The sequence below is a fragment of the Ornithodoros turicata genome, chromosome 7 (genome assembly GCF_037126465.1).
Source record: "Ornithodoros turicata isolate Travis chromosome 7, ASM3712646v1, whole genome shotgun sequence".
Classification (NCBI taxonomy): Eukaryota; Metazoa; Arthropoda; class Arachnida; order Ixodida; family Argasidae; genus Ornithodoros; species Ornithodoros turicata.
Window position 1 is genome coordinate 57668181 of NC_088207.1, and position 26076 is coordinate 57694256.

Sequence of the window (26076 nt, forward strand, 5' to 3'; positions counted from 1 at the left end):
TGCCTAATACGTCACCGATCAACCAACCACAGGAGGCTCCCGTGAATTGACTAGCACTGACTGCGGTATTGATTGAAGCTAAATGATCTGCACGGGGCCTGGCTCGCATAACAGATACGCCTCAGACTCTGCATTGGCGAATATCAATCGGCGGAAGTGCATGAAATATTTAACGTGCTATCGGCTCGCAGGAAAACGATGGCCGACGCGTATATATCTGTTGGCCTAAGGAAAGGAGGTCATTCTCTGTCGTTGCGAGTGATTTTACTTTGTGTATTTCTTTTTTCGTAGTTCCGTTTTCCCACGTACCTCCTTCGGAAGTCTGCCCAGGATGCATACGAATCCCCGCTGCCTCGCACTCTTCCTTGCAGTTCCTCTCTCCACCTTTCTACGTCTCCACAAAGCTTATACAGGCATAGATGCGTCGCGGCGCTAACTTCAAAATGTTATTGGACTCGAGAATAACCCTATGCGCGGCCCGGGTCCTTTTTGATGTGCCTTCGCTTGAGACGATCATCATCAAATTATGAGGAAGCCGTATTTTTTGACTGAGGCGTACTTCAATTTCCTTTCTCACTTTTATCCCCTTTCTCTTCCTACTCACCCGAAACTTTCTTTTCTTCCACTTTCGAGAAGTGATTCTCTTTGAGAACGTTCGTGTTTCGAACCAGTCTTTAATTTCTATTATCCACTAATTACGCTAATTAAAAAAAATATATTTCTTTTTGCTTTCTCTCCAGCTCTTTGCTCGTCGTGTTTTACTGACATACTTTCAACCTGACTGCCTCTCGTCAATCGATTTTTCATTCTTGCTCTTTCCTTTTTCCTTTGCTCTTTCCTTTTTTCCTTTTTTCTCTCTCTCTCCCTCTCTTCCGAGAGCAGAGCGCTTGCATTACTTTTAGAAGGGGCGAAGAACTTTCATTCCAATCTCTCCCTAATAATTACGGCAAATTCGATTTGTCCCGTGTATGCTCTCCGCTCTGCCTTCCATTTAACCCAGGCTCCTCCTCAGGTATGCTCTTCCCCTGCGCGTATCCCTGTTTGGACCGCTAGCGGAGTACGCGAACTGTATCGTGGATTACGTTGTCACCTACGAGTACTAAAAAGTGGTAGCTATTAACTGGTGATAGCTACTAGATAAGCCAGAACGCGCATCAAATAAAAAAAAAAAGATACATTGATGTTGAAACGATCTTAGGAAGCGTGATTTCGCCCCCAGTCATCTAAAGCTATTACAAAAAGGGTCCAGTCTATAGTATTTGACGACGCGGTTTTGTACGGAACTCGATAAAATATACTTATCTCATTTTATCCGTATATATTTATTATTTACGTGTAATATTAATTATGTTATTCGCGTATTATATTTATTGGAGGAATATCGAAGACTTCATTTTCATCTCTTCGTCTGCCCACGTCTGTAATGCCAGCCACACTTGTTTCGAAACAGAGCAGGGCGAACTGGGAACAATGGCCAATCAATCGAGCAATTAATTTATAAATTACTTTCTCCTCGGGGCAAAAGTCACATACTTTTTACGCTTTCGTGTATGCTGTATACCATGAGAAAAAGGAGGAGGAGGAGGAGAATGCAATGCTGCTCGATTTTCCAGGAATGTGCCCGCGTCAGAAAGGGCTGTTTCATGTCTAACCCTCCGAAATGGTAAAATTGGGCTCTAAATTCGGGGAAGGAGAGCTGGGACTTCCCCGCTTGTATCTCTACACATACAGAAATGGTGGTCCTGTACATTTTTGAGAGCAGGAAAGGGTTGAACGCTGCTTTCCGCAGAATTCCGCCGGAAACAGCGAGTGGGCGTGATCTTCCTGGAAACAGGAATGTATGAGGAATTGTGGACCCTGAAAGCACTCGAAAGATTAGCACTCATTAAAGCGCTAACATAATACACGAATAATATAACGAATAGTACGTGTAAACAATAAATATGCGGTAAAATGAAACGATAAGTACTTTGTTGAGTTCTGAATACGTACACGTCTATAGGACTGTTTGTGATATTTGCGAAGGCTGGGGAGACAAGATCACGCTCCACATGTCCAAGTATAGCGTTTTTCTTGCATTTTCGTACGCAATATATGCCTATAACAGAGAGATGTTGTCAACTAAATAAACGCACAAATAAAAACGTGGTAGGTTTTTCCCGATGGGTCAGGTCAGGATTTATGTAGTTGTTCGTTGTAGACGTATTTGTTAGAACTGGCGAAAGAAAGATCGTGTTTTGAGGCCCCTCCCCGCTCAAGTACAAGACCGCGTCAACAATAAACCAAAATGACATGCAAATCCGCTCTTTAATAGTCACTGATTAGCGTTACGAGCGATAAAGTGTAACTCCACGGGACCGACTTTTCAGGGGACGTTTTCTCCGGGGATCTTTTCTCCGGTTCCCTATAGACACCCACTCTGAGATGTCGTCAGCGCCCTCTGCTTCGTGTGTGATTTTCAGTTGTGTCGCGACTGTTATTTGACTTATAAGCACAAGCTAGTAAGGCCTGCAGGCGGTGAAGGCATCCTGAAAATAAAACTTGGAAATTTCAACTCAGGCTTCTTTGACAAAAGCGGTTCAAGTGACAGAGAAAGTAGTAGTTTTTGGAGACAAGTTCCAAAAATTAGAATCGCGGAGAATTCCCTTTCAGTAGCATTTTTTTTTTCCTCGCAGTCCCTATAGTCTCCGGGAAAAAAATCCCTCCCTAATTCACTTTAAAGTCCTTAATTCCTTTTCGTTCCCATCTTGGTGGCCGTGTCAACAAGATCGAATTGTCAGCCTCAGACTCTGTCTCTCTCTCCATCTTTGTTGGTTCTTTATTTCTTCTTTTTCTTTGTCCATTGACCCGACATAATCATGAGACATGCACTGCTTTCCAGCGAACTCCGAAGAAAGAACTCCAGGAGTGTTCATTCCCGAAGTGATGTCAACTCTAGGCGTAGAAGCCTTTTCCTGCATTAGGACGTCGTTTCTTTTTGTCAGATTTCACTGCAGAATCTCTTCCCTCCGCCATCCATTATTCTGAAAGCGCATCCATTTGCGCAATGTCGAGAGGAACAGAATTCATTACAGCGGTTCCCATTTTACATTCTGGTAAAGAACCCACCGGTGTCGTCTGATGGTAATACTTCCTAATTCGTGCGAAAGAACATTACGTAACACGCCCAAGAAACAAGACAGATCCAGCGCCGTGCATGTTGAAGAGGTTGTAAAAACCTCGTCCCTAGTTATGCAGGATAAATTTAAAAGAAAATGGGACAGACGTGTGTTAAGTCGGTACCGTGTATATACCCAGAGCCGCGACACCCAACGACGCGGCCGCGGGAGAGGTCACGTGCTTATACACGAGCCAATAGGAAAGGTGGAGACACCTTCGCCTCTCGTATCAGAGCCTGACGCCGAGGGTTGTTCGAGGTTTTTTGTATCTCGCCAATTCTTTTCTCAGTCCTTTGATGTGCGGTACCGTACAACGCACGCATGATGTAATGAAGCGCGTTCTATATGAAACACAGGGGTGGCATCCAATGTATTGCTCCGTAGACGAAAGCGTGCTGGGCGAACGCAATGCATCCTGGACAGGTCCTGGTCGCACGTCACAGAAAACGTCAAGGCACACGTGACCTTAAAGATGGCGGCGCCCGTGATCGGCGGCCAAACCGTTTGTAAACAATGCGGTTGTTGTTTCTGGACGACGTTTTGGATGTTTTTCGATCACGGTAATTATTTTTATCCAATAATCTCGCAGTAAAACGCGCAATTTTACACATAAAGCCTCGTATTGTTGATAACTTCCAAAGATGTGATGCGTTAAGACTTACCGAGCCGATGCGATGTACTTAAACTAAGGTGAAATGGGCTACCATGTTGCGGAAGAAGCACCGTATAGTTTACGCTGGCAAAATACGGTCACCTCTTGGTGTTATGACGGCGAAAATATGTCGGTAAGCGGCAAAACGACATGTAAACAAAGTCACATGACCTCAAAATGACGTTTTCTATGACGTGCGACCAGGACAAGATGGCAGTTTTGCCAAAAGCACCCGCTTGAGGGTAGTTACAACAATGGCGGGTTTGTGTCACCGTGTCACCCCTGTGATATGAAAGCGCCACAACCAGTTACGTTCGCTTCAGGCGAGGGATGGCGGCACCGTCGAACTATTGTTTTCGTCCCTTCGTGTTCTCGGAGTTTTACATTATGCATCATCTTCACCAGCTCGCTTGCTTCCTAGCCATTTTTTTCGTTGTTTTCTTTGTTGTGCTTTCCTCCCGCGTTCTAAGGAAGTGATGTAATCGGCGCTAGCTTGCAGAACATGCATAGCAAACGACAAAACCATCAATCAATTCCTAGACTGTTACTGTGGGGGAATGACATCATTTTGGCACAGATATCGCGGCCGTGCGTGCCGAGAGAAGCGATTGATTGATTGATTGATTGATTATTTAAAAGAAAACCAAGAAAAAGCGATTTTGTTGCATCCCCCGTAGACTCCCATATATTGAAAATCTGACAAACTTTCATTCGCCAAAAATCAGTAGATCGCTTCAGGCCTTCAAAAACTGTGTCATTCCCTAGATAAACTCGAGAGGAACGCGCCTGTACCTATTTCGCGTAGAAATTTATCGAGATTCACGAGAACCCTGCGAACAAAAATTTCCCATAGACTTTCACAGTTACCCCTCTATAGGGGCGGAGGGATTGTATGAATTGTTTGAGTTGGCTTACGTGTCTGTGTCGACCCTAATTGTGGTCTGCCTCGGCAAATTCTCCTTGTTTACGGGGATCTATTCATTTGTCTGGAAAAGTCAGCCTGAGAAAGACGGCTTGCTAGTCGTTTACTTGGACACGAGACACGGTTAACAGTGAAAGCGAAGGGTGTCTAAAGGATGACTTCATAATTACGATGGGAAAATATAGTCGAATGATGTACGGCGTAGTATTATAATAACGATTTGATCGATTTATAGCTCTTAAGGAGATTCTATTTTTATTTTATTTTTCGACGCTCACGGTGGACCACCTGTACGCACTCCCCATGTGCCACTCACAATAATTTGTCTTCTACCTCCGATAAAAAGTGCGCCCTCTATCCCCAAGGAGCGGCGCACCACTTGTAAGATTAAACCCTCGCATTATTTAGCGCTCACTCGCCGTTAAGAAGGGTATTGGTCCGCAAAAAGAAACTAATATTTCGCCTTTAGCTATTGTAGACAGAATGCCAAGTATTATATTTCAAACCCAAGCCGTTCCAATCAAGGAAGTGGGAGGACACAGTGCACATATTATGTATGTACATACTATTACGTTGTCACACGCACGTCCGTCTCGAACACGACGCCATAGTGATCATGGCTACAGCTGCGTCGTGGTGCTAACAATTTTTTTTTTTTTTTGTAATATCAATTTTCACCTACCACTGAACGGAAGTGGGATATAGGTTCTGGAGTTTGAACGCTTTTCGCTACAAACTTTCCCTGTTCCTATAGCGGTAGTGAATCACTCGCTGCTGCATCACAAACACGCCATATTGAAGAATACACTTCATCGCATAACACACGAGACGCAGGCAGTTGCTATAACAATATCGCTCCAGTAGCTGAGAAATGTTGAAAACGAATTCGGAATGTTTTGACGTCTACCCTTCAACACGGTTTCATTTATTTCGCGAGGAAGGTCCCCTATTTGTACTTTCTAGCTATCTCTCTCGTTTGATTCACTGTGTGAAAAGCTCTCTTTCAAATGCACGCGCGCTTCGAAAACGAATGGCGTTTTTTCTTTTCCAGCTTTTTCTCCTCAGTTTTTCTTCTATGCGTTTTTTTTAAATATTATTATATGGTTTTCGCTTTTTCAACGTTTTCCCTACCTGTATTGAGAATAAATAGAACTCAATTTGCTTGGGCCATTTCGGCGGATATTAAATTACGCCTTTTCAAGGAATGTTTGGCGGCGCATCTCTTCCGTCAATCTTTTCTTCTCTGTTCCTTCATTCCTCGTGCGCGAATATACGAGGATTTTGAAGAAAGCCCAACCTCCCTTTCTCTCTCCCAACTTGAGTTTCATTCAATCAACCGTTTGCTGAACTATTTTCTTTTATTATTCGTGCATCGGTCGGTGGTGAGTTCAGTCCTGTTTTTTTTTTTTTTTTTCCTCAAGCGCGGGTTTTTATAGCTCCAGGCTTCCAAATAGACCATTTTAGAAAAGCAAGCGCCACCTGTGGTACGCAAGGGCTCATGGGAACTTAGAGCGCCTTCAAGCCTTGCGATACGGCCAGAGGTGGAGGTAGAAGCAGAACAACAACATTCCCGGTGTGCGCAGCATCAGCGTCAGACGATATAACCCATATCCGAAGCAGACGACGGAGCAGTGTCCCTCAAAGTTCCCATGCTGCCTTGCGCCACGCGCTTGATGGCGCGCGCATCTTTTTAAAATCGTCTATTGAGACTTGACGTCACGTCACACTGATGAAAGTGTGGGCATGTGATGTGATGGTCGGCTTGCTTGCAAAAAAACCACTCAAAATCGGTTTTCTACCTGCTTGTACTGGGACAAGTCCACATTTTCACTCTTTTATTTTCACATTATTATTATTTTTTTATTTTATTTCATGCCACAACCACTCAGAATGGGTTTCTACCCTCCATCTCAGAGCGAAGTCCAAGGGGAACGGTCATCAATGGCAGAAGCAAAGGCTAAGAAAGCCGACGCATTCTGCCCGCTTCGCGCTCAGGTAGAAACCCTACAACTCCTCATCGTGGTTGTAGGCATTTCGAGTTTGCGAAAGAAACTCAACAATCATACTATAGAAATGATCCTATGAAGCATGATCTTGACGATACACATTTCGAGCCAAATACAAAAAGTGGGAGCGACTTGCAAGTGAGGAGGTGTGTCATCTACTGAAGTTGTGAATTGATCCATATTATATGCAACTAATTAATATTTCACGAACACACGTCGGATGAAAACACATCGGCGCGTGTGTTTTTTATTCAACGTAGATAATCCGATTTATAGTCGGAGAGTTTTCGACATTTTTTTCGTTTTCACAAATCGGCTTAGTCGGCGACAAATTCATCCCCTGCGTTTCAGGTCAAATGCGTGTCCCTTCTCACTCCTTCTTGCGGTACTCTCTTCTTTTATCCAAGTCTGCGCACAGCTTATAGCTGCAGTTGCTTCGCGGCGGTAATGAGCGATAAAAAAAAAAAAAAAAAGAATTCCTCGGAGCAGGTAGCAAGCCAGTGGGTTAATCACAGTGTCCCATTGCTCGATACCCGAAGCTCTGAAACGCCGATACTCGAGTGAATTGGCATCATTTCGAGCGAAGCGCGGATGTTTTGTCGAAGCAGCGATTCGGGGAAACGGTAATCTTTGCTTCTCTGTATACGTTTATCGATCTGCTCGAGAGGGATGGGCGAGGAAGGCGGGAGAGGGTATGGAAGGAGATCCTACTCGGTATGCACGATACATGCAAGTACTTTTTTTTTTTTTTTTTTTTTTTGTTTCCACGCAGTTCTGCATCTGGTATTGCCTTGTCCGATACCTTCTTACATTGCTATTCTGCGCGAGTGATTGGAAGAGGGCAGGGGAGGGGGGCAGCGAGAAGGAAGAAGGTCTGTTTTTATCTTTGTACTAGCTGTCGCTCACTTCCGTGCGTAATTCTGTTTGGCAGAAATATATTTTTGCTTTTACGCCTTCAGTTTTGTCGACCTAATTTGATTCTTGGCACTGTAACACACAACGAGAACGACCTATTGCGCAACGCTTGCAAGCAGTTTTTACAAAAAGATAGTCGAGAAAAGACAGAAATCAACGACAAGACATCATGTATTGATCATTTGCGGCGCAACAGATGTAGTCTCTCCAAACTTAATTTATTGTGGTTTTACTGATTTTTTTTTCCTTTTAGAATAAATATACACCCAAATTTTATTGTTATCGTCACGCACAATCTAGTCCGCGCACTCTCGCTTCTGTCGAACACCTAAATTTATTTATTTATGAATTGGTTGTTTAAAGTTTAATCTTAGTTTTAGTTTGCACGGAAAACTACAGCGAGCACGACTTCTCAGCTAGAAAGCAGACGGTGCACTTTTATTCTTCCCCTACCATCGCGCATACTCAAATGCGGTCTTCCATGCAACCTTGGCCCACGTGATAACAAAAAGCTAGACGACGCCCTTGTTATTTAGTTAGGCCCCATTTTCGACGGGAGGCTTTATTAGCACCTGTACCCCGTTCGTATTAGGCCTTTCTCCCAGCGTGGTGATCGCTCTCGGTAATGTCTGTCAGCGGAGTTCCAGTCAGCAATAAACTTGTCGTCTGCTAGGCGTGCCTAGCTCATGGGACATTCTATTGCCATTATGATGGAGAAGGAAGACGCACTGCCACCGAATAATGGATGAACGCTATCTATTAACGCCCATTTATTAATCCCGGGCTCTAGTTTCCGAGCTCCACATGCATTAAGCCACTCTCCACATTCCCTTCGCGTTGCATTAACTAAAGTTCATTCGGGGCCAATAACGCGAGCAATAGACATCCTTTTCGCCTTTCTGGCTCTTTCTTTCTCACTGTGTGGTATCTTTTAGTTATTTCCATCGAAATAAACGACGTATCGCAACAAATATGGTGAGATGCGCCTGGGGACCTGACAAAAATCGTCTGCTCTGCGGAGCTTCTAGAGCCTTCCGCTACGGCTTCGCAGCGCTGGCGTCGCGGAGTCGATGGCCTTTTCTGTCTGCGCAAGCGCACATTTTTCCTCGACCGTGCTCGCCAAGCTCCATGGGGTTGTGGTTCTGCCCCCATAAGAACAACAGTAGCACATGGGGAGAGTGATGAGGTAGATCTTGCTCAGTCTCCCGACTTGCCACTGGTAGAAACCCTGTTGCAGTGTACTACTGCAATGCAGCGTTGAAGACGGGCCAAGTGCCCAGGTGACGCGACAGTCGGCTGCCTTCCTCTTGGCACGCTCGCGTTTATTCATCCGACTCGCGTCCGAGTTCCACCGTGTCCCTGCGAGATGTGAACCACGGAAGATTGTTCCTCGTAAATCTGCTCGACAATCATTGCATCCCTTTCATGCAACAAAGAGTCGGAAAATGTTGACGTTGTCGATAGCCACTTTGATAGCCTTTTCATGTTTGTGCCTTCCCTGCTGCAGCGCCGATCTCACGGATGTTCAGCTCTCGAAACACCTCACAGCAGGAGCCGTTGGTGAGTCACACATGTCCATGGGAAGTTGGGAAAGCCAGTTGACAATAGTGTATTATTTATATGTGTCATACGTCAATCTTACGCTGCTCGTCTGTATGATTCCACGGAAGAGTGCTGTTGGTAAACACTGTCGCGCGCACAGCAGGATGGTCATTGGCATGTGTAGGCATCGTCTGTCACAACATCGTTTGGAATGGGAACTCTTGATTTAGTAAAAATCCTTTACTTTCACCTTTTCACAAGCAGTTGATGTGTTTGTCTCCGGATATGCCCACTGGAGTCCTGTTTTACTTATTATGTTTCTTACGGAGTGGGCCTGCAGTGGTAGAAATTGGTGAATGAGACATTGATTGTATGTGTGAACAAGGTGCCTTGTGATTAACAGCGGGACGCATCACAGTGACCCTTGACAACGTAAACTTCATGCACTCTGCAAACGATAAAACCGAACGCGTCCACACCGTTGTATCATTCGTTAACAGCGTTAACAGTTAACAGTTAATTGTAACACTTAGTGATATCTTCTGCAACGTGCATCCACAAAAAAAAGGTACATTGAAAGGGGAAAGGACGGGAAAACAAGGCTTGGACGAAAGAAAAGAAAGAAGGTATTCGAGATAAGAAGAATTTTAGCTTCTTTTAAGTCTCGTAAGGGTCAGATTACTTGCGATAACCATTTTCTGATTACCAGCGCTCTTAGGGATCATTTTGGTACGATACAGGTACATATATCCATGAATTCCGAAGGCACCCTTTAAGACAACTGGGCAGAAAGGTGTTTCACCGAAACCTGAAAGATAGCTGTAAGCTTGTCCTCGTTTACAGTTTCACTCTCTGCGGTTGGAACGCGGTGATTATTCTCTCTTCTTCCGCCATGTGCGAATCACACGAGGGTTTACGTGTTATCTGCTTTTTTTTACTTTGTTACTCGACACCAGAACTCGATCTCCTACACTTGCTCAACATCACCGACAGCCAGAAAGGGGTGAGCCGGGGCAAGGGACCCATCAAGGGAATCCCGGCATGGCGTCTCTTCTCTGGGCTGAACCGCGTCCAAGTGGCCCTGGAATCCATCCCGCTTTTCACGCAGCACCTCTCATCCGCGGGAACTCTCTCGGCCGTGTTCGTTGCTTGCCCCAACCGTCGAAGCGTTGCCACACTTTTCAGCGTGCACAGGCCGGGGAAGATGTCGCCCCTGCTCAGGGTGGCGCTGAATTTCAGGACGAGACGCTTTGTGCTGTCTTACAGCTTGCCCGAAGAAAGTACGGACGATGAAGATGATGAAAACGTTGTGGAAGGTGGCGAAGGGGAAGATGGTGATGCAGATGAAGGTGTCGAGGAATTGCCTGTGCCTCAGGTACATGCTTTTCTTGCTCTGTCAGAGGGTTTTTGCGTATCACCTCGGCAACGAATGATTGAGATTGGTTATATTTTCGTTGTTGTTTGCAAGTGGACCCTTGGGATGTTGATGTTTCAGGCAGTAGGTATTGTCGGGGAACGCATAGTCAGGGTCACTAAAGGCTAACCAGCACCAGGAAATGCATACCTCAAAGCTTACTGGAACATCGTGATGAAAATTACGAGATTAAAAGTAACCTCGAGAGGGAGGAGCACACAGACAGCCACAACAAATACTCTATTCTTTTGGTTCTCTGTCTGTTCCTCTGTCTTGAGGTTACATTTAATCTAATTTTCATCACAATGTTCCAATACACTTTCAGATATGCATTTACTGGTGCGGCAGTTACTTTTCATCATGTTCCGTCAGTTATCCTGAATTTTGAGTCTTATCCGTCAAAATTGCCAGCCAAAGAATTCCCTGAATGTAATTTGACATTCGTTAATTATTTATTATTACGCAGAAATGAGGTCCTATAGCTTTGGTACCTTGCGTTAAGAACAAGAACAGACTTCTTAGCAATTCCCTGGGTAAATAAAATATATGCCAGAATGAAACATAGAACACAAATGAAAATATGCTCATTATGTAAGTTGTACAACTGAGTTAGAGATCATAAATAGTTACATTCCTGAGGTCTGAATAAAGTAGTTTTTCTGCTAACGTCATCGTCGTCACGGTGGCAGAATGATACCGTTGTCACTCCTGTTTTGTGAGAAGAGTGGGGCGTACGCCTTTTTCGTGACAGTTAGCATAACCGCACACTCTTAAAAATGAACTTCACCGCATAGCACGCTCCTAGCCAACCATGATCTCGAATGATACCGTTATCTGCCTTGATTTGTTGAAAACGGGAGGCGTACGCCTTTTGTGTGACACTTACGCTGTTCATAATTGTCACAAAAAAGGCGTACGCCTCCCGTTTTCAACAAATCGAGGCAGATAACGATATCATTTGAGATCATGGTTGGCTAGGAGCGTGCTGTGCGGTGAAGTTTTCATTTTTAAGAGTGCACGAGCGTCACAAACAGGCGTATGCCTCCCACTTTTAACCAAAGCGGGGGCAGAAGGGGTCGTCTCGGGAGCACGACGAAGTTCCGCAAAAACTCCGCTCTCTGTGTTCAGGCCGAGAACCGCCTCGTCGAGCAGAACAGGGAGACGTTTGCCCTGAACTCCGCCAATGTGAGGCACGTCAAGTTCCGCCTGCCTCCGTCTCACTCTCTCAACTGGACGTGGGTCGCTGTCACCGTGAGCCCACGCAACATGACCCTCTACATTAACTGCGATGCTCCTCTGACCGTGCCTCTTGTCCCCGCGCCCAGCCTGCAGTTCCCGGCGGATGCCCTCGTCTACTTCAGGCAAGAGCCGGGCCTCAAGCGCAAGTTTGTGGTGAGTACTGGGTTTTCGTCTACAAATTGTACGCTGTCTAGCAACCTTTGCGAGTCTTTTCTTTTCGATTGACGGAGAAGAAAATTTCAAGAATGGCGCTGAAGCAGGGAAAGATGACACTTTTGTTGTGGATATTTTGTGTATTTATTTATTTAATTGTATTATTTATTTAATTATTACTAATTATTTGTTTATTTAATTGTTATTATTATTTATTTAATTAATTAATTGGGCGATAGGAAACGGGTACAAAGAGTCGTGTGATGTGACTTGATGGGGTGTCTGCTGCCCATGCATGCAGTAGCAGCTAACAGTCACAAAAAAGAAAATCGTAACAAAATCAACGTCAATGTCGAGCAAAGATATTCACGTCACATAGGACCCGATATCATCTACATTTCAATCAGTCAATGAAATAAGAACAAGAATCTTTAAATGGGAAGGAATGAAAGAGAAAAGTATTCTTTAACAAATTTTCTTGAAGATTTCAACAGATCAATACTGATGCTGTTCAACAAGGTTGGAAGTGTATGCCAATGTCCTTGTTATCCGTGAGTTGTCTCCACTCATCATCACTCAAATAAAGTTGTTTTTGTTCCGTAATGTTGTCCTATAATGTACACTTGCTAACCTTTTCATTGTAATAGGGGATGAGAGCATATTGGTTGCATAGTGTTTAGCTAGCCGCATATTTCTAAGCTAGTAGGTGAACTAGACACACTCTGAGTACAACGGATATAACGGAAGTGTCAGATTTTATATATATATATATATATATATATATATATATATACACATACAGTCAACCCTCGATTTATGAACCTTCGATTTATGAATTCCCTCGTTTTATGAACAGGAGCACGAGGAACCAAACTATTTACATGCATTTTCCCCTCGTTTTATGAACCTCGATATCATGAATAATGAATGGAATTTCTGGGAACCAACTAGGAGTTGCCCAGCGCTTTTGCCCTCAATTTATGAACGGTTGGTTCCGAGGTCAACAGAAATGTTCAAATGGATTATTCCGTGGTCTTATGAATGATGCCGGAACGGACGAATCTTTTTCCGGGTATTGCACCCTTGGTTTTTAACCCCTCGAAATTCGAACAACAAACGGGTTTTCTGGGGACGCATTAGGGACGACCAAGTGTATAGCAGAAGGCCTGGTCGAAAGCAACATTACACAATACATTGCATTAAAAACACAATTCCAACTCACAAGTACTGTTTCGTCAGCCGATAGTACTGACTTAACCGAATTTTCGATTTACAAATCCCTCGATTTATGAACGATTTTTCCGGGAACCGAGGGTTTTCATAAATCGAGGGTTGACTGTACTTCTGAGATATGTGTACATATGGTGACCTGTATACACACTGTGAGTCCACGCTCTCACAGGCAGAGTCCCTGACGCCATGTCACGCGTCCTCCTGGAATCCTGTCAAATTGCCAGGATACATGAGTAACCCTTCTATTATAGTCACAGGGGGTATGGTTGGCTTTAGCGTGTAGGCTCTAGGTCTCGCCTAATCTCATTGCGGTCTGCATCGAATCTGTCCAGTCATTTCCTGTCCTCCCGTGCTTCTTCATACGAAGGAGATGTTGCCTTTTCACTTTGTTGCTACTATCCATTCCTTCGTTCATGATTGGTTTGCATGCCCTTGACCTCAGTTCACCTCACGAAGTGAGTGAGGTTCTGGTGAATTGAACATTGTACTCTCTCGATGTCCAGGCCAGTGCGAACGCTGAGTATTTATGGAATACTGTATGAAAGCCAACATTTGTTAAACCTCTCTGAGGTTGGAGATTTCCAGTGCTTCTAGGTTTGGCGAGAGCTTTAGGAACAGGTTTCAGCCGGACGAAATTTCACGCAGAAAAAAAAAAGAGAAAAGGAAACTCTGCATGTCACTAAAGTGTGACGTAAGCGTTAACGCTAGGCGACAATGTCGTTTGTTCTGCATTGGAGACAACCTTTTTGCGATACCGAAACCGGACAAGTAACTACAGTTGTAAGCAAAAGATCGTTGTGCGTGGGTCACTCGCAAGAGAGCGCTCTGGATCTGATTTGCGATTTGCCTTGCGCCCATGGATGCTCCCTAGATTTGCCTAGGTGACCATCTGACCATCGTGCACCTCACACTCGCTCTTCGGTGTTTCTGGGCCCTTGTACTCTGTTAATGTCGTTTGTACGATATCCGTACAAGTTTCATATTTCGACGTTGGCGATTTTCTAAATCGCGTATCGCAGAAAACGAAAACCGAAACCAAACTTCACGGGACCTACGTCATCACGGATGTCTTGTTTTTCCGAAGCTAGTGGCCTCTGGAGGCGGGTGACGTCTGCCTATTCAGTACTCGGAAGCGTACTTTTCTTTCAACGTCCCATTACAGTGCAGTCCCGTTACTTCGAACTCGAGGGGAACTGAAGATTTGTTCGAATAAAGCGGAATTCGAACTAAAGCGAGCTGCTTGAGAACAACATTGCCACTGCATCCTTTGGGCCAATACGGTGTTTGAAACGTTATATCTAGAATTTCTTCTTGTCATATTTACTTTTGACGAAGGTTATTATCTCGCATTAAATGCAATTAAGAATATGTTATAATGTTGTTCAGAGCACGACATGCCGTCTTTAGATTATCCTGATAGTCCTTGCCGCACGTTTAAGGCACGACACAAGCAAAGCTCTCGGCACCGGATACTAGTTAAGACAGTCGTCGCTTGGCCGTGGGATTTGGCACAAGTTAGCACTATTCGTTAACACGTGATTTGTATATTCATTCATGTAATTTCCTCTCCCCAGTAGTGCTGAGTGGGCCTCTTAGCGGCAACTAGCCAGCGCAACTACACTCTAAGAAAAAAAGGAGTACTTTTACTCCTTTTGGGGAGTAATTGCATTGCCACAAAAAATAGTCCCTTTCGGGAGTAAACGCACGGGAGTAAATGAATGTCACAGAGTGAAGACCGCATTTCACGCGCTGTTGTAAGAGTCCCAGGTACATAATTGGTGCGCATGCATGAAAATACTTTGAAGTAAACCGTCAACCGTGATATATCGAGTGATATAAAATCTTGCGCCATACTAGGGCACAATTTGCGAAGAAAGATGCGCTAACTGTTTCTTACTCTGTGTGGCTGGAAAATTGCTACGTTGTCTGAGTTATACAGCCTTATGTCGTTCAAATTGACCAAGGGCACATATTTACGTAGACTGTTGCATTCAGGAGACCATTCGCGAAGTTTAGTGACAATTGGCAGTCCTGGGGAGTAAATGTCGGGACTAAATGTTGGGTTAGGGGACTAAAATGGGGAGTAATTGCACACTAGGGGAGTAGAAGCTGCAATTATTCCCCGTTTTACTCCTTTTTTTTCTTAGAGTGTAGGCCTCGACCCGGCTCTCGCATTGGCGATTGCTGTGTGTCCAGGTCCGTAGTATTATTAGTATGTCGTGGTTCGCGGTCACGGGATGCCGGAAATACAAGCGGCTCATTCATTCCAAAATATTTATTTACATGCGAGCATCAAAACATCTCGGAGTAGAAAATATGTTATGTGCGCTTGCGTTCGTTTCTTCAGACGCGGCTCAATCAACAACGGTCCAACACAATCGCGTACCCGAACATGAATATCGCCAAACTAATTCGAGAGAATATCGGCTGTCATATATGCCTCTTTGTAGGCGTGTTGTCGACGGAAGGGTCGTGTTCCCGAGGCTTCTTGCTTTGCCGACCACGAGTCCGCGCGTTTGCGTACGCCATTACGGTGACTCGTTCCTTGTTCCTCTTACGTCTGCCACAAGTATTGACTCGATAAATAACTCATTTAGTAAGTAAACGTGTCCCGACCGGCGCGCGGTACGGACGCTGCCGATCCGATGCGTTGCCGCGGCCGGGCAATCTCGTTCAAATAAGCCGTGGTGCACGTCCATGTGTTCCAAGTACCGCGCGTTTTCCCCCATTCAAATACATATGACAGACGAAACCAGAGTACCAGTTCGAATTATCCGGAAGTTCGAATTATCCGGAAGTTCGAATTATCCGGAAGTTCGAATTATCCGGAAGTTCGAATTAACGGGATTGCACTATATTATACGATCGAGTATTTTCGCTACAATGGTATACTAGCTATGATTGTATCCCAGAAGGATAGGAGTATCATCAGTTGAACATGCATTCGGCACAATGTCTATGTACACTGTACACCTTCCCACATTCTAGGGCACAGTTCAAGTTGCAAAGTTGTACAGCGGTGCACTTCTCTCAAGACCCTGGAAGTGTCCAAAGAAAGGTGTGCACGACTCCATCTCGCTTTGAGAAGAAGGCTAACAGAAGTCGCAGTCGTTGGCCGTTCCTCCCAGACCTCAGCTGTTTTCTCCCAGCTCGGCCCCTCTCCAACACTTAGCAACCGTCGAACGCGTCGGCTCATGCGGTCCTCGATGTCACTGTATATGCTGAAGGGATGTCGGCAACAGAGATCCGTGAGAATAGCCACTCCGGTCCACAAAATATGCTACAAGAGGCCACGTAGGATACTCAAACCAGTGTGGTGAATGGTCACAACTCCCTCGTTTTGTAGCTATGTACTTGATATATGATAATATACAAACACAGTGTCAAAAATAATACTCTCTTTGCAAGCAGAGCCTGTCTTCTGTGTCGCTTCTACTCTGTTAAGGATAGATTGTTTTGGTTATTGTTGTCCTTGTGACAGGCTCGCTCCTCCTAATTTTGCTTTTAATTTGATCTAAGTCTATGTAGTTTAGTTATTTGGGAGACCAAGTGCAACAAGATATATATGACCGGTTCAGCCCAGAAAATATTAATTCTCTTATACGATCGTGCCACTTTACGAAAATGTAAAGGTACAGTGAACCCTCGTTAATATGACCCCCGATAATCTGACATACGCGCTTTACGACCATACTCCTGGGGAACAATGCAGGGAAATATCTGCAAATCCCCCCAGTTAATATGACAATTCCGCATTATGACCAAAATTTTCGGGAACGACCATGGTCATAATACAACGAGGTTTCACAGTACATTCATGAGCAAGCCCAAGATGTTGTGACAACAGTGCACGAATGCGCTTTAGTCAAATCAATAGGCCTCTCCCTGTTTGTAAACAAATGACGTCATAGTGTTCGACAGCGCCACCTATTTGGTAGAGTTGAACTATACGTTCAATGCTAGTGGTGAACAAGGTCGCGCCCGAAAGCCACGGTCTTGAGGGGATTACGATGGTCCCTGAAAAGGACGCGACCTTCGGTCCTACTTTTCTTTCAGTAGGAGGCAGCGAACAAGTGTCCACTCGTGGAACCCAGCCCTCCCCTTCCGATTTGTTTCGGTGTCAGTCTGTCTATACCAACGTCATAATGACGTTTCTCGGGTAGACGTCTATAGTGGACTTCTACGCCAGTAACTGCAGTAAGATGGCGCTACCTTTCGTTAACGTATAAGTTGCCTGAATACTAGCTCCCGCTGCAGAGAGGGGCTAGTATTCAGGCACCCTATATTGGCGTATGATGCAGAAGTACGGTACACAAACTGGCAGTGCCATAATGCTGTAGCTTTATAATCACTTTTAGTTTGTTACTGCCATCTTGTCATGGCAGTACCATCTCTGAAGTCACGTGACCGCCTACGTCACGTTCCGGCGCTAACTGTCCCACGGGGCTTGGCGCAGTTCGCCTGCTCCAATCGCATGGTACTTCATATACTGCACACCACATCTTGTTTCTCTCTACTGCCTTTCGTGTCTTGAAACCCTGTTCATTCATTCATTCATTCATCAAGCACACTCTAAAAAAAAAAGGAGTACTTTTACTCCTTTTGGGGAGTAATTGCATTGCCACAAAAAATAGTCCCTTTCGGGAGTAAATGAATGTCACAGAGCGAAGACCGTATTTCACGCGCTGTTGTAAGAGTCCCAGGTACATAATTGGTGCGCATGCATGAAAATACTTTGAAGCAAACCGTCAACCGTGATATATCGAGTGATATAAAATCTTGCGCTATACTAGGGCACAATTTGCGAAGAAAGATGCGCTAACTGTTTCTTACTCTGCGTGTGGCTGGAAAATTGCTACATTGTCTGAGTTATACAGCCTTATGCCGTTCAAATTGACCAAGGGCACATATTTACGTAGACTTTTGCATTCAGGAGACCATTCGCGAAGTTTAGTGACAATTTGCAGTCCTGGGGAGTAAATGTCGGGACTAAATGTCGCGTTTGGGGACTAAAATGGGGAGTAATTGCAGACTGGGGGAGTAGAAGCTGCAATTACTCCCCGTTTTACTCCTTTTTTTCTTAGAGTGCAGTCTGTCAGGACCAATAATGCACGATGTTTTCGCTGTGGGGCAGACTCTGTCACTGCCTCTCTGAAGAGGAAACGCGACGTCAGCAGACCAGTACGCGACAAATCGCGTGTCGAGCACCGCTTAGTCTTGCAATGAAACAGTCTCCGGAAATGGACCTCCATGTTTGGCGCCAAAATCGAATGACGTGCGTTCGACGTGCCGCGCGAACAGCCAATCAGAATCTGCTTCGCACTCACGTTAACCACCGGCTGTGCTGCATGCGCGCAGGCTCAAACCCGGCAGGCCAAGTGCGTTACAGATTAGTGTGCCGGCGGCTGTACGCGTCGTTACCGTCGTTACTTACCCCCACATAAAGCTTTCTACTCTTAATGACGCAGTAATGGCATATGTTGTGGAACCGCGGACAAGAGCAGCCTTTTCTACATTCATAGGGCACATAGATATCACACCTTCGAAGAATTCACTTTCTAGACTTCGCCTTTACTGAGGAATGGAATGATTGAGCGAGCACACCTGTAGTCGTTCATGAATTTTTTGGGCGTCGGCTCTTTGTTCCACTTCGTGGAAGGAGCGCTGATGAGATGCGAGAAATGTTCGATTTTTGTTGGGTGATTGCTAAGAGCGGCGGCTTCCAACAAGTAGTATAGCTTGGCCGGCCGGTTTTGGTAGTGCCAGAAAGAATGAGTTTCGTTTCTAAATTCTACGATTTCTTTAAAATTTCGCAGGGACTGTACCGACAAATGTTGCCAATGTATTGTCTTTCTATGACGAAAACCAGCTCGCTTGCTTTTTAACCATTTTATTTGTCTTTCTATGTTTTCACCTTAGTTCCAGAGTTGTGGTAAATTGCGCACACGTTGTAATAAACTCTGTGATTCGTACTAATTTAATACATTTATTTGTTTAACGATATAACGTGCCGGGACGAAAAAAAAAAAAATCGCACTTTGGCGTTGTGAATGGCGGAGACTCGAGTCGTACGGTAGCCAAGATGGGTAGAAGGAAGAAAAGGTGCTTTGGAGTCCGGAGAACCCCTGAAGAACGTTTTTTTTTTTTTCTGTTTCCCCTCCCGTGGAACTGCCGAAAAAAAAAAAAAAAACAAGAAAACGGAACTCAATCAATTTTGGTGTGGGTTCCTTTCTTGTATGAGAGTTGTGAAATTCATTGATTAAACAATAATTAATGGAATTTCAAAAAAAATATTAGTTTCTCTATCCTTCTGGTAATGGTAGCTTTTGTCATTCATCTTCAGGTTACTGGTAAAAATTACTGTATGGTTCTTACCAGTGAACGGCGTAAAGATATTTGTTTTGAACTCTGATTTCGGAGTAAAGAGATAAAGAAGGTGTTCTATGGGGGCGTTTACACGGGAGAGGGGGGCTTCCTCTCGTTTCCCTCTCCGAAATGCACTACTAAAGGTACTATTTCGGAGGGGGTTGAACACCCCCTTCCCCCCTTTTGGCTACACCCGTTACTCTGATAATCCATATGAAGGAAGTCTAGAAACTGACATACAAGCACACCGTATGGCCCTCCGAATTGTGGAAAATACCCTGGTCCTTTTCGGTTGAGTTTTTTTTTTTCTGTCACAATATACAGAGAACATACGAGAGCATTCGCAAACATCTAACAAAGGTCTGAGCTGACACAGTACCCACAGCAACCAAAGTTACGATAAACAAACAGAATTCCTATAGGGTGCAAGCTGTGAGATTTTAGGCTTAGCATGCTTTCCTCCCTGGAGAAATCTTCTGATTGAATTGTAGAGTCACGTGCAAGGTTCCACCCTTCTTTTCTAGTATCGTTTTGTTCCAACCCGTATATATATATTTTGCGGCTTTCGCCCGTGTCACTGGGGCTTTATCGAGCCTTCGATTTTCTTCCAGAATCTGTTCGTATAGAATTCTTTGTCTTTCCTACGCGTTATGTCTTGTTTTCTCGAAGCGACGTGACTTCAATTCTGTCGTCTGCTTTCATCTGGGAAATGATCAACACGCGACATCGTTTCTAATCTTGGTTGAGCACACGAATACTGCCCCTTATTTTTGTTTGTTTGTTTGTTTGTTTGTTTGTTTGTTTGTTTGTTTGTTTGTTTGTTTGTTTGTTTGTTTGTTTGTTTGTTTGTTTGTTTGTTTGTTTGTTTGTTTGTTTGTTTGTTTGTTTGTTTGTTTGTTTGTTTGTTTGTTTGTTTGTTTGTTTGTTTGTTTGTTTGTTTGTTTGTTTGTTTGTTTGTTTGTTTGTTTGTTTGTTTGTTTGTTTGTTTGTTTGTTTGTTTGTTTGTTTGTTTGTTTGTTTGTTTGCGAGTCTTCGCTCATTTGGTCGCTGTACAACAGGAAGGCTTGCTTTCGTGTACAGGTCTTATTTGTTGATTCTTGGGCGCTTATCTTCTGCTATACTTCATTTTTGCAGGCTTTCTTGCCACCTATTTTGTGTCGTTTTCCTCTGCAGCGCTTTTTGTCGCGAATCGAACAACAAGAACAATTTTATTTTTAATACGTTAAATGGGGAGTTTCATCGCCAACTGAACCGAAGCGCTAGTGTTATTTGCCGGTTTTCAACTATACAAGTCAACACTGATCAATAGTAATCGAATTCCCACATGGTCTGCTTTCTCATCTTGCCCAAATATTAGCGTTGGCCCCCTTTCTAAACTCTGTTAACTCCTCGGTGTGCCTCAAAATGGTTAGAGTACGTTCGATTTCCGATCGTTGCCTGTCCACGTGTGCTGGTGTGATAGATAGTTTTGGAGAAGAATCCCATTCCTATGAATACAAAAAGAGGATAGCGATAAAAAGAGGAAGGTCCTTATCGAAAATCGATTCGTGTTGAGGGAGCACCCTGAAGCGGTCCCAACTAAAATAGAAAACGATGATTGGCGCAATTGCGCCTCGGGGGCACCAGGTGTCGTTGGGATCGATCTCTCTTTCTAACTTCTTCTTCTTCTAGTTTCGGTTTCTTATCCCATTGGGTGGAGGGGTGGGGTGAATGATACGAAACAATTTTCGCTTCGCTGTTATTTCTCGCCTGCGAAAGCAGGTATGTGATGATTCTTCTTTATGTCGGGGACGAAATGACGTGCGAAATATAAAAAGCTTTTATGGTTGCTGTTCAAAATATGTTTCAGGGAAACGCGGTGGGACTTTAACGAAATGGCTTCTGCGGCTTTCCGGTGCTTCTTTTTGGTGCGAATGTTTGCTGAGCATTTATTTCTTGGCAATCGAAGGAAAGTCCCCTCTAGTGTGGCATGGAGGTACCTGATAACAGACATGTACAAGATACTCAAAAATGTATTTAAGATAAGATAATAAATACTGACGTTAGAAGGTAATTAAGCTAGAGTATAAATACATGAAAATTAAAGTAATTAAGATAGGGTACGAAATACTTGAAAAGTATTTGAAATACAATTAAGATACTATTTATCCTTGAACCCGAAAAAGTCACCCGTCACTGGTCAATGCGACAAGTCGCCGCTATGTGACACGAATCGCCTAAACCCCGCGCACTACGCAAGCCGTCCCTGCGTGATAGGAGTCATCTAAACACAAGTCCCAAAAAGGTGACAAAGAGATACCACATAACTCCACTAAGTATATGTGACCCAGAACAGAGCAAACTTCTAACAGCTCCCTGCTCGGCGAGATCAGAATTCGGGGTTACCGCGTCAGGGCACACATAACAGAACCCTCACTCGCCAAGGATTATACACACAGAGCAAGATCTCTAAATGGAGACTTCCAAGAAGGGCCAATGTCCGGGTCAAGTCCGAGGGACTCAGGAAATTTCCACTGAACAAGCAAGATAATGGAGAGACGAGACACAGAAAGTTTGAGAGGGAGATCCAAAATATGTAATTAGAGTATTGAGTAGAAAATACCATAAAATGTATTTTAAATAGAGTACAAATACACAAAACAAAAAGTTTAGAGTAGAGTGCCAAAATACCGCAAATTGTATTTAAAATACAGTATTTTAAATACAATACTCCAAATACGTACAAGTCTGCCTGATAAGGTACAAATAACTCACGAACTGAGACGATGAAATATCTCAGTCTCCGCGTAAGAACCTCGCAAAAAATCAACAAGAAGCCGCGAGGATCATTCGATCCGCTCAAATTTCACATCATATATTCATTATATACGTTCGCTGTGACTTTAAGGAGTTGTGGCACTTTGAAAACACAGTACGTTTTTCTTTATTTTTTTTTTAAATCGTTTACAGATTTTTTGTAAAAAAGCTACGAGAGCATGCATATATGTTGTCTTTGCAGTTGAGTTACACGGCCAAGCAGACATCCTGTCGAAGATAGAATGTAATTGCAGGATGAATAATTACCTACCATTAATTAATTAACTAACTGTTCTGTTTTGTACTAACCATTGTGCCATATTGGAAGGCCATCGCGCTGTTTATGGACAAGCTAATAAAACTATATAAAACTATATAACCCTTCAGTTAGGGAATTACGGGCAAAAGCGGGGTAGCGCCGAATGGGAGACAATCCTCGTTGAAAGTCATTCTATCTTTTAAAAGTACTGGAAAGAGCACGTGCCGCGAAATATTCGTCGGCGAATTTCGCTATGCAAATGAGCTGAAACCAAAACCGCGCGTCCCAGGAGCGGCCCGCAGCAGACTCCTTTAACTATAAGGCCATATAACTCAACTGCAAAGAACGGCATCTATAGACTGCTTTCAGAGCTTTTTCACAAGAAAAAGCATCAGGTGTAACAAATAATGAGGTGGTGGTGGTGGTGGTGATAGGGCTTGCCGTTGTCGGCCTCACGTATGTGGACAACGTCACGACTCACGCCCTGGGGGAATGTGCGTCCTGGGCCGACTTCTAAGGGAACAAATAATGAGATTGCCTCGTTATCAGTATGATACACAAATGAGCGTATGCCTCGTTATCAGTATGATGCACAAATGAGCGTAATATCTAAGAAACGAGTGCACAGAGTCACTTCGCCTTTTTCACATCACATCTCTTCCATCTTTTGAGCTACATTTGGCTACACACCATACTTCCGTTGAACTACGATGTTGTTCGTGTGAATACACGTGTAATATCGGAAATGCCTCGTAGCAACCACGGATAAAAATTTACTCCTCACAGCTATTCGGCTACTAGAAGATGTACCTCGTATAGGTTTCGATAGGTCAAACAATGCAAGTCATTCGTGTCCTCTTCTCAGTGGCGCAATGTGGACAACGTCTGATTGGTTTCCGCTGTTGGCACTTTGGGGCCGCATTTCCGAAGGACGTCTCTTCAGTGCGGGCCAGTTGTGTGGACATATGGCGTGACGGTATGGCTTGGGCTGACTGAAGTTGGGCTATGCCGGCGAAGAAAGGCTCCATCGCTGCCCTGCGCTGCGGTACGTATAGAGCAAACAAATGTCATCGACTATAAAACAAATGGAAATCATAGCGAGAAATTATTCATGTATCAGAGGCCAAACAAAAAGGAACCTGAGAAGTAAGAGGCAGGTAAGAGGGGTCATAAAACATAGATTCGCCACAAGTTACGTAATACGGTATATTTGCATCGATGCGAAACCGCAATTCGAGTCTTACAACAAAAGGGGGGGCTAATAAACATATAGCCTATAGAAAATCGGCTAGCTTCGGACGAAGCCGCGCGCTTTCGACATCCAATGGGGAAGGCCGGAGCTCTCGCCTCTGACGTCAGAGCTTTGAAGAGAATAGAAGGAAGATAAGGAGTTCGTATGCGCCATGGGCTGACTTCAGGGGGGCTCTCGAAAGTGAGCTGGCGGAAGCATTCTAACCCAGCAGTCTTCAACACAGCCACGGAGTCTTCAACACAGCCACAGCCACGCATCATGGCTACCACGGTGGTCCAAGTCAGTGAAAGCCAGTTTGTAAACATAGCTGTCGACTTACGCAGCCGTCACATATAGCAGCGACACGAGACGAATGCACATAGTATAACTACTACTGTCCATTTGGACACACAGGGCATACACATTGGCACAACAACATGCAAAACCTGGACTCACCTTGGCGTATTTATCGGGGAGGAACAGTTTCAAGAAACACATAATCCCTTCCTGCTGAGAAACGCTTGGTCGACGCACACGCCAGTATCGCAGCTGCCTCGCCTAAATACGAACAGCTGTGGCCGTAAACTCCGCAGTGTCAGCACATATTTTAGCAATTCTTTCGTTCGGAGCGACTGTACGTATATTGTTGGTCGTCCATGAAAGAGGTTAGACGTATAATGCGCAGTCATCTAGAGCTTGGACGGCAGGTGTTGCCGGTAAACAAGTGCATGGTTTGTTGAGAAGCCACAGGCTTTCCGAAGACAAAAGTACCACGTATATAATAAGAGAGTTTGGGATAAGGGGATACTGGTAAGATACCAAAGTTTTCCTTGGACGATGAAGTTAGCCTAGCAGTACTTACTATGGGTTGAGAGCCTGGACAGGCGGAAATATAAGCTGCGGCCATGCTACAAGACTCCCCAAGGCGAGCGCAGACGCGCGATCGTTAGCAAAAGGTTTTCGGACACAAGGCCCCATACGTGCGTGCTTTTGTGGAGTAATATTAAATATTTATTGCGATTAAATGATTAAAATTGCCAGTCTGTCAATGTCTGTTCGATAACGTACGGGTGTCCGTCGGCAGTTTCGTCGTCGTTCTTGACGCTCAAACATTATATCCTTTCGCGGCTGTGGTTCTTTAAGATCCACTAGTCGCCGTGACAGTACCCTTTTGCCACGCAGAACACATTTTATGCTGTTCTCGTCTGCAGCCAAACACGTCGCTGAATTCTCTCGCATTCCATAGGGTCACGTTCAGAGTCTGCATTGCTTGCATTGCACGCTTACTCAGCGAATCGTTAGTGTCGCCCCTGGTAGCATGACAAAACCCCAACGCGAAATATATGAAGAAAAGATGGTCCGTGTTGAAGTCTTCGACCAGGGATAGACGGACATCTGCACGGTTGTGTGTTCGTCGTCGAGTATACCACCTGTATATGTCAACTGCAGGAGCGACAGCGGCAACCTTCTCAAGTATGGACGTGAAGTTACCCGTCGCAGCATTCTGGCGCAGCAGGCAATCCCTTGCCTCGCGTAGACTGGCTTTGGCACCGGGCGTCCACCAGCTTATGCTTACAACCTGACGACTGTAATGAGTCGACACGCCTTCAAAGAGCATTCGCAGGATGCAAGTAATAATACGCACCCCTGCACGTACGAGCTGCAAGCTCAAGGCCTCATCGATGTCTGGCAGGGAGAAGTCGAAGAGAAGAGTAGGGACGTAGACGGTTTTGGACTGTAAATCGTACCAGCAGTCAGCAGCGAGTGGATGACCTGTCCAAACGTCAGGGAATGGAAGCTGGAGTCTGAATGCGTTAGATGCCGCGTGCGCGATCGAGAATACTTTCATCGTTGGCTCGTTTCCGGTTACGTTCGACAGACTTTTGCGATAAGCCGACAACTTCTCGGGATTAGAGAGCCACGACGGAGCAAAGACCGGAAGCTTAGTCGCAGCGAGGATCTGCCTGGATAGCACCCGAGTCGCCTCGTCCATTACGGTAACCTTGTTCAATTTCTCCATGAGACTCTTGCGTATGTCCTCAACGAGGGTAGTGGCCAGACGCGCAGTCTTAACCGTCGTAGCAACGTATTTGCTGGCATGCAGAAAAAGATAGGGAAGCGCTCGTTGAGAGAAACGGAGGCACGTCCTCCACCTCGGCCCATGTGGCGGCGGCCCTTCGTACAGCATCG

General features: G+C 44.7%; 1 protein-coding gene, 1 long non-coding RNA gene and 1 other non-coding gene across 3 annotated transcripts; 1 reads left to right on the forward strand and 2 right to left on the reverse strand.

Annotated features, from left to right (window-relative positions):
* Positions 1–6612: 6612 nt before the first annotated feature.
* LOC135401785 (small nucleolar RNA U3) lies at positions 6613–6828 on the reverse strand. Its single transcript, XR_010424916.1, has one exon. It is a non-coding gene; the product is annotated as a small nucleolar RNA U3 (small nucleolar RNA).
* Positions 6829–8735: 1907 nt separating this feature from the next.
* LOC135401720 (uncharacterized) lies at positions 8736–16646 on the forward strand. The gene is made up of 4 exons (XM_064634269.1): positions 8736–9213; positions 10152–10570; positions 11738–12001; positions 16223–16646. The coding sequence occupies exons 1-4, from the start codon at positions 9099–9101 to the stop codon at positions 16316–16318; spliced, it is 894 nt and encodes a 297-aa protein (XP_064490339.1). The 5' UTR covers positions 8736–9098; the 3' UTR covers positions 16319–16646.
* A 5513-nt stretch (positions 16647–22159) lies between these two features.
* LOC135401722 (uncharacterized) lies at positions 22160–24591 on the reverse strand. The gene is made up of 3 exons (XR_010424892.1): positions 24343–24591; positions 23466–23695; positions 22160–23168 (listed from the first exon to the last, which is right to left on the reverse strand). It is a non-coding gene; the product is annotated as an uncharacterized LOC135401722 (long non-coding RNA).
* Positions 24592–26076: the final 1485 nt, after the last annotated feature.

What these genes read in the sequence shown, in the direction of transcription:
- LOC135401720 (XM_064634269.1), top strand. Translation starts at nt 9,099, where the DNA reads ATGTTGACGTTGTCGATAGCCACTTTGATAGCCTTTTCATGTTTGTGC. An exon ending in AGGAATTGCCTGTGCCTCAG is followed by an intron (nt 10,571 to 11,737) that starts GTACATGCTTTT and finishes CTCTGTGTTCAG; the next exon opens with GCCGAGAACCGCCTCGTCGA. An exon ending in GCCTCAAGCGCAAGTTTGTG is followed by an intron (nt 12,002 to 16,222) that starts GTGAGTACTGGG and finishes CCCACATTCTAG; the next exon opens with GGCACAGTTCAAGTTGCAAA.